The sequence below is a fragment of the Phyllobates terribilis genome, unplaced genomic scaffold (assembly GCF_046119375.1).
Source record: "Phyllobates terribilis strain yellow unplaced genomic scaffold, ASM4611937v1 Scaffold_3__8_contigs__length_932513732, whole genome shotgun sequence".
NCBI lineage: Eukaryota > Metazoa > Chordata > Amphibia > Anura > Dendrobatidae > Phyllobates > Phyllobates terribilis.
Genome location: NW_027362763.1, coordinates 645,299,450 through 645,307,579, shown reverse-complemented (window position 1 = coordinate 645,307,579; position 8,130 = coordinate 645,299,450). Strand labels below are relative to the sequence as shown.

At 61.8% G+C, this 8,130-nt stretch overlaps 1 protein-coding gene across 2 annotated transcripts in view; it reads left to right on the top strand.

Moving 5' to 3' along the window:
• MAD2L1BP (MAD2L1 binding protein) overlaps window positions 1-2,717 on the top strand; it is a 33,268-nt gene extending 30,551 nt beyond the window's left edge. Inside the window, exon 3 of one of the 2 annotated variants that reach the window (XM_073671625.1) lies at window positions 1,807-2,717. In XM_073671625.1, the coding sequence (XP_073527726.1) occupies window positions 1,807-2,319 (513 nt within the window). In that variant the 3' untranslated portion in view covers window positions 2,320-2,717. The remainder of the gene's footprint in view (window positions 1-1,806) is intronic. The other variant, XM_073671624.1, reaches the window with a different exon arrangement.
• Window positions 2,718-8,130: the final 5,413 nt, after the last annotated feature.

Genomic DNA, 8,130 nt, shown 5'->3' with positions numbered 1-8,130 from the left:
CACTATGGGGGGGAACCTCAGCACGCCCCGGCCTACAGCACACGACCCAGCCTCCTTCCTCCCTCCTTCCTCCCACCTCTTCCTCCCTCCCCCTCCCTCTTCCTCCCTCCCTCTTCCTCCCCCTCTTCCTCCCTCCCTCTTCCCCTCCCTCCTCTTCCTCCCTCCCTCTCCTCCCTCCTCCCTCCCTCCCTCCCTCCTCTTCCTCCCTCCCTTCCCTCCCTCCCTCTTCCTCCTCCCTCTCCCCCCCCTCCCTCTCCTCCCTCCCTCTCTCCTCCCCTCCCTCCCTCCCTCTCCTCCCTCCCTCCCTCTTCCTCCCTCCCTCCCTCTTCCTCCCTCCCTCCTCTTCCTCCCTCCCTCCCTCTTCCTCCCTCCCTCCCCTCTTCCTCCCCTCCCTCCCTCTTCCTCCCTCCCTCCCTCTTCCCCCTCCCTCCCTCTTCCTCCCTCCCTCCCTCTCTCCTCCCTCCCTCTTCCCTCCCTCCCTCCCTCTTCCTCCCTCCCTCCCTCTTCCTCCCTCCCTCCTTTTCTCCCTCCCTCCCTCCCTCTTCCTCCCTCCCTCCCTCCTTCCTCCCTCCCTCTTATATTCTCCTCCCTCCCTCCCTCTTCCTCCCTCCCTCTTATATTCTCCCTCCCTCCCTCCCTCTTCCTCCCTCCCTCTTCCTCCCTCCCTCTTAAATTCTCCCTCCCTCCCTCCTCTTTCCCCTCCTCCCTCCCTCTTCCTCCCTCCCTCTTATATTCCTCCCTCCCCCTCCTCTTCCTCCCTCCCTCCCTCTTATATTCTCCCTCCCTCCCTCCCTCTCCCTCCCTCCCTCCCTCTTATATTCTCCCTCCCTCCCTCCCTCCTTCCTCCCTCCCTCCCTCTTAATTCTCCCTCCCTCCCTCCCTCTTCCTCCCTCCCTCCCTCTTATATTCTCCCTCCCTCCCTCCTTCCTCCCCTCCCTCCCTCTTATATTCTCCCTCCCTCCCTCCCTCTTCCTCCCTCCCTCCCTCTTATTCTCCCTCCCTCCCTCTTCCTCCCTCCCTCCCTCTTATATTCTCCCTCCCTCCCTCCCCTCTTCCTCCCTCCCTCCCTCTTCCTCCCTCCCTCCCTCCCTCTTCCTCCCTCCCTCTTATATTCTCCCTCCCTCCCTCCCTCTTATATTCTCCCTCCTCCTCCCTCCCTCCCTCTTCCTCCCTCCCTCCCTCTTCCTCCCTCCCTCCCTCTTCCTCCCTCCCTCCCTCTTCCTCCCTCCCTCCCTCCCTCCCTCTTCCTCCCTCCCTCCCTCTTCCTCCCTCCCTCTTATATTCTCCCTCCCTCCCTCCCTCCCTCTTCCTCCCTCCCTCCCTCCCTCTTCCTCCCTCCCTCCCTCCCTCTTCCTCCCTCCCTCTTATATTCTCCCTCCCTCTTCCTCCCTCCCTCCCTCTTCCTCCCTCCCTCCCTCTTCCTCCCTCCCTCTTATATTCTCCCTCCCTCCCTCCCTCCCTCCCTCTTCCTCCCTCCCTCTTATATTCTCCCTCCCTCCCTCCCTCCCTCCCTCTTCCTCCCTCCCTCCCTCTTCCTCCCTCCCTCTTATATTCTCCCTCCCTCCCTCCCTCCCTCCCTCCCTCTTCCTCCCTCCCTCTTATATTCTCCCTCCCTCCCTCCCTCCCTCCCTCTTCCTCCCTCCCTCCCTCTTCCTCCCTCCCTCTTATATTCTCCCTCCCTCTTCCTCCCTCCCTCTTATATTCTCCCTCCCTCCCTCTTCCTCCCTCCCTCTTATATTCTCCCTCTTATATTCTCTCTCTTCCTCCTCTCTGGGCCCCTCCCTTATATTCTCTCTCTTCTTCCAGGATGGCGATGAGGTTAGGAGGCGGCCCATGAAGGAGGCGTCTGATTCCCGTCAGTGCCAGCGCACGCTCTCAGACTTGGCAGAGTTGATGTCTCAGCTGGACGTCCTCTTCACGCTGACCCCTGTGCCTCGCATCCTGCTGCTGCTAGGGGGGTCCGCCGTCAGCCCTAAGGAACTGTATGTGATAGACATGGAAGGTGTCCAGGTGGGCAATGGGGAGCAGAGCCTGAGTCCGCGGCCCTGTCTCCGCCAGCTCTTCCGCGCTCTTTTTCTGGCTGACCCGTTCAGTGAGCTGCGCTCCTCCGGCCTGATGAGCCTGGTGCTGATGGTGCAGGGACATCGAGACTGCGCCACAGATTGGTTTAGACCCAAACTCAACTACAAGGTTCCCACCAGGGGTCACGCGCTGACCATCAGACTGTCCAGTAGCGGAGCGGACGGCGTCCCGGACCACCACAACGACGACTACATCTGGTTTCAGGCTCCGATCACACTGAAAGGGTTTCACAACTGAGAGCGCAAGGACCCCTCAGTGCGACTCCAAACGACAGGGGAGGGGACTGTCTCTGCTGTGAGAAATGCAGTCTCTTCCCCTCTATAATCTCTTCTGGGGTGCAGAGATGCAGATGGATGGTGGGGCCGGTGGTCCCTCACCTCCTGGTATCCTCGTGATTGTGCAATAGACCTTTGTGTTATCGTCTACCGGCAGGAGCCTCCCGCTTATCCCTGGCGGCCGCGTCATTTATGTACAGAGTCTCCAGGTGCCAGACTGACGTGCTCCGATGATAGTCCTGCTGGGTGTCCGTTGTGTCTGGACCCCTGACCGCCCACTTCTACCTCGCTGACACTTGTGTCCCTCGGCATCTTCATCCTCTATCAGAACTGTACGGTGGCTGAGAATCGCGTCCTTCCTGCAGGGGGCAGTGTGCGGCTCCCGTCAGGAGGGTGCGATGTGCTTCATGTATCCGGGCTCTAATGTGGTGTCTGGAAATGTCATCCGCCATAGGCCGCACATCACTGTCTATAGGGGGCTTATGGGGTATTTATCGAACTCCGATAAAGGGATTGTAAGATTTTATGTTTACATTGTACTGAGAGCAGCAAGTGCAGGCGCTATCCTGAGCGACAAACGTACGGGCTGCCGCCGCCGTATGGGTGCGAGGGACGAGCGCGCGTGCGGGCTGCCGCCGCCGTATGGGTGCGAGGGACGAGCGCGCGTCCGAGCTGCCGCCGCCGTATGGGTGCGAGGGACGTACGGGCTGCCGCCGCCGTATGGGTGCGAGGGACGAGCGCGCGTCTGGGCTGCCGCCGCCGTATGGGTGCGAGGGACGAGCGCGCGTCTGGGCTGCTGCCGCCGCCGTATGGGTGCGAGGGACGAGCGCGCGTCCGGGCTGCCGCCGCCGTATGGGTGCGAGGGACGAGCGCGCGTCCGGGCTGCCGCCGCCGTATGGGTGCGAGGGACGTACGGGCTGCCGCCGCCGTATGGGTGCGAGGGACGAGCGCGCGTCTGGGCTGCCGCCGCCGTATGGGTGCGAGGGACGAGCGCGCGTCTGGGCTGCCGCCGCCGTATGGGTGCGAGGGACGAGCGAGCGTCCGGGCTGCCGCCGCCGTATGGGTGCGAGGGACGAGCGCGCGTCCGGGCTGCCGCCGCCGTATGGGTGCGAGGGACGAGCGCGCGTCCGGGCTGCCGCCGCCGTATGGGTGCGAGGGACGAGCGCGCGTCCGGGCTGCCGCCGCCGTATGGGTGTGAGGGACGAGCGCGCGTGCGGGCTGCCGCCGCCGTATGGGTGCGAGGGACGAGCGCGCGTCCGAGCTGCCGCCGCCGTATGGGTGCGAGGGACGAGCGCACGTGCGGGCTGCCGCCGTATGGGTGCGAGGGACGAGCGCGCGTCCGAGCTGCCGCCGCCGTATGGGTGCGAGGGACGTACGGGCTGCCGCCGCCGTATGGGTGCGAGGGACGAGCGCGCGTCTGGGCTGCCGCCGCCGTATGGGTGCGAGGGACGAGCGCGCGTCTGGGCTGCTGCCGCCGCCGTATGGGTGCGAGGGACGAGCGCGCGTCCGGGCTGCCGCCGCCGTATGGGTGCGAGGGACGAGCGCGCGTCCAGGCTGCCGCCGCCGTATGGGTGCGAGGGACGTACGGGCTGCCGCCGCCGTATGGGTGCGAGGGACGAGCGCGCGTCTGGGCTGCCGCCGCCGTATGGGTGCGAGGGACGAGCGCAGGTCTGGGCTGCCGCCGCCGTATGGGTGCGAGGGACGAGCGCGCGTCCGGGCTGCCGCCGCCGTATGGGTGCGAGGGACGAGCGCGCGTCCGGGCTGCCGCCGCCGTATGGGTGCGAGGGACGAGCGCGCGTCCGGGCTGCCGCCGCCGTATGGGTGCGAGGGACGAGCGCGCGTGCGGGCTGCCGCCGCCGTATGGGTGCGAGGGACGAGCGCGCGTCCGAGCTGCCGCCGCCGTATGGGTGCGAGGGACGAGCGCGCGTCCGAGCTGCCGCCGCCGTATGGGTGCGAGGGACGAGCGCGCGTCCGAGCTGCCGCCGCCGTATGGGTGCGAGGGACGAGCGCGCGTACGGGCTGCCGCCGCCGTATGGGTGCGAGGGACGAGCGCGCGTCCGAGCTGCCGCCGTCGTATGGGTGCGAGGGACGAGCGCGCGTCCGGGCTGCCGCCGCCGTATGGGTGCGAGGGACGAGCGCGCGTACGGGCTGCCGCCGCCGTATGGGTGCGAGGGACGAGCGCGCGTACGGGCTGCCGCCGCCGTATGGGTGCGAGGGACGAGCGCGCGTACGGGCTGCCGCCGCCGTATGGGTGCGAGGGACGAGCGCGCGTCCGGGCTGCCGTCGCCGTATGGGTGCGAGGGACGAGCGCGCGTCCGGGCTGCCGCCGCCGTATGGGTGCGAGGGACGAGCGCGCGTCCGGGCTGCCGCCGCCGTATGGGTGCGAGGGACGAGCGCGCGTCCGGGCTGCCGTCGCCGTATGGGTGCGAGGGACGAGCGCGCGTACGGGCTGCCGCCGCCGTATGGGTGCGAGGGACGAGCGCGCGTACGGGCTGCCGCCGCCGTATGGGTGCGAGGGCCGAGCGCGCGTACGGGCTGCCGCCGCCGTATGGGTGTGCGTACGGGCCGCCGTATGATCCTGCACTGATCTGTTTGTTGTCCGGCTCTGCGCGGCTGCGGCCCCTGTCATGTAACTGCTTTTTCCTCTGCAGGAATTTGTCAGTTTTTAGAATGAAATTAAGAAACTGAATCTCCTAATCCAGGTGTGAACAGCTCCGCTCCGGGTTCGGGGGGACGCCATGGGAGCTGATTTTCTGCTTTTGTAATTTTTTTGATAATGGATGTAATGTTATTAAATGTCGCCGCCTCGCCTGCTGTCTCGTCCTTTGCCTCCTGCAGACCGTCCACCCGGCTCGTTGCTTCTTAAGTTCTTATTTAGAATTATACAATTTCCATTTTCTGTGGATTTGTGCACCAGCAATATCCAGAGCTTTCATGCCCCATAACCGCTGCCGGGATTCCTCCTGTTTATTTCCCCTCTGGTAGGTCCAGATCTGCCTCCCCAACAATTCCCTTTCTGAACATCCATCTATGTCAATGTTCACACGCACCGTAGGAGTCAGCAACCCAGGACCTGGAGATGATAGAACTAGTACATACCACCAGGGGGTGCCAAAATAAGCGTGTAACATCAGCACACAAGAATATAGTATGTATCACAGGGTGGGATTAGATACATGTGGGTTGTATCACACATGGCAGGTAGTCGGTGGTGGCCCCCGGGTGCTGTGGTGTGGTTGGGCTGCTCGATGTTGTGGTCTGTCCCCGTGTAGTGTGGTCGGAGGTGGGGCCACAGGGTGGTGTGGTCAGCGGTTGGACCCCCCTGATGTTGCGGTCGGTCCCCGGGTGGTGTGGTTGGAGGTGAACCCCACGCGGTGTTGTGATCGGCGGGTGGGGCCCCCCGGTATTGTTGGGGGTCCCCAGTATTGTGGTTGGTGAGGTCCCTCGATGGTGTGGTTGGAGGTGGACACCACGCGGTGTTGTGATCTGCGGGTGGGGCCACTGGGGGTTCCCCGGGTGTTGTGGTCGGAGGTGGGGGCCCCCCAATGTTGTGGTCGATCCCCGGGTGGTGTGGTCGGAGGTGAGGTCCCCTGATGTTGGGGTTCCTGGGGTGGTGTGGTCGGCAGGGTCTCAGCAGTATGATGCCTGTGCCGCACCCTGTGGGTGGCTTCGCTGTGTCGGTGGTGCATCTGCTCTTCCAGGCTGCAGATACATGTGATGAGGATATTTTCTTCATCCCTTTTTCTCCTTCTCTTTTTGGTTTGTGGCGCCCCCTACCCTCCCCCCAGGTTATACACATGCTGCTATGTTCTCTGTCCTTCTAGGTCACATATTGCCATTTGCCGCAGCTCACCACATACTGTGACCGCGGTGTGACTTTTGGCACGTTCTCCCTGATGTGCCGTCTCCTCCGCACGGTGCAGATCCCGGCAGCCTCTTCTGTCTCGTTTCTCCTCTGCTATTTCTGGAGAAATCCATCAATTATTAATCGTCTTCTGCCGTCTCCATGTGGCGCTGGTTCTCCTCTGCGAGGGCGGCGTGCAGCAAAGTAAGGATGTGACTCCCCCCGATGGGGAGAGGATGGGATGGAAATGTGATAACTTCACCGCCATTTTGGCTTTCAGGACCATTTTGCTTTTCGTCTTTTAAGCCCTCGTAGATTTTGTTTTGCTGCTGATGTTGCTGTTCGCTACTTTTTCTCTACTTTTCAGAAAATTCAAAGGAAATAGTGAGAAGCCAAAAAATCTGCAGATTATTTATATGACGGTAATAATGTCTCTGGGGCAACATTTACTCCTAACCTGCCCCTCCTGTAAGAACAAGTGATACCTGTGCACGAGTAGAGCGCAGCGGCAACAAGACGTGGGCCTGAACTATGGAGGCCTCCATGCACTGCCGCCTGGCCTGGGGAGAGCCGCGTGGCCGGGCGCTGCCGCCTGGCCTGGGGAGAGCCGCCTGGCCGGGCGCTGCCCCCTGGCCTGGGGAGATTATCATTGGGAACCATGGGACACGTATTACCAAGCGTCGTTTAAGCGTTTTCGCTGCGGCAATGCCACGGCAAAAACACTTGAAAAACGCATAGTGGGCACGCAGCCTAAAAGCACGGGCGCCTCATAACCCGGGGAACACAACATACAGTGAATACGGCATCATAGTGCGAGCTTCCACTTTCCACCTTGTTTAGTTGTTTCTAGTTCACAGTGCGAAAATAATGTAGAAATATCATGATAATAATAAAGAAAAAACCTTATACATGCGCAGCTAACGTGGATGTGAATTCGGTCCTGTGTCCCTCTATCCTGACGCGTTTCGTCCTACTTCTTCAGGGGACATGTCAGGGAGGAGGATGCCGACCAAAGGTGAGTACGGATTAATCAACTGACATGGGGGAAGTGGTGATCGCTCCGTGCACGATGTGGTCATTGGCGCAGGATGTCGCTACGTCACATGGTTCCGCTTCTGATCAATGGGATGCAGGCACGCAGATACGTCCGGTCTCCAAGGTGATCAGATGTGCGCTCTCAGGGGGCTGTGTACACATAAGTCAGTGGGGTGATCAGATGGTGCATACACACTGTAACGGGACGGGTGGTGGAATCACTGTGCCGTGGTGCGAGGAAAGACCAGAGGGGCGTGACTAAGTGCCTCACCAAATCCGACCTTAGATCTACGGTGGCTTAACGACTCTGATATGAGGAGGGACAAGGGAAGTGGATCAGGTGCTACTCCGGTACTGACCTTTGGTGGATAGCAGTTGACCCCCAACCTGGGACCTGAGAACTGAACAGAGTGTTACTAGCAAAGTTGCACAGGCACCTCCATATTGGAGGAGGTACCTTAAATAGTAAATGTCTTCTGGCCATTGATCGGGGATACTTTAGGACGGCGCGGGCAGTCCCTTTAAGGGGAGGGGAGCGCGCGCCCTAAGCACAGGGCCTGGGGATCTGAAAGTGGTGCGCGCACCCTGGGCAGTATCAGCGTGGTGGGAGCAGGACACTCTGGCCGGGGTCCGCGGCGGTAAGGTGGTCGGCGTCTCTGTCAGGGGATGAGTGCAGGGGGCAGAGACGCCGACGCTACTCGCACCACAAAAGCACGCGCAAGCAGAGCCCCAATGGACTGTCCAAAACAGCTGCAGCCAATGCAAATGTGAGCCGTATATCAGGAATCCAAATCCAGGAATTGAAGCTCAAGGGAGATAGTAGCATATTTCTGGTGCATTCTGGGAAGAGTGAAGAGTCTCCGCGAGTCTGAAGATCTTTGGGTGTAGCTTGAA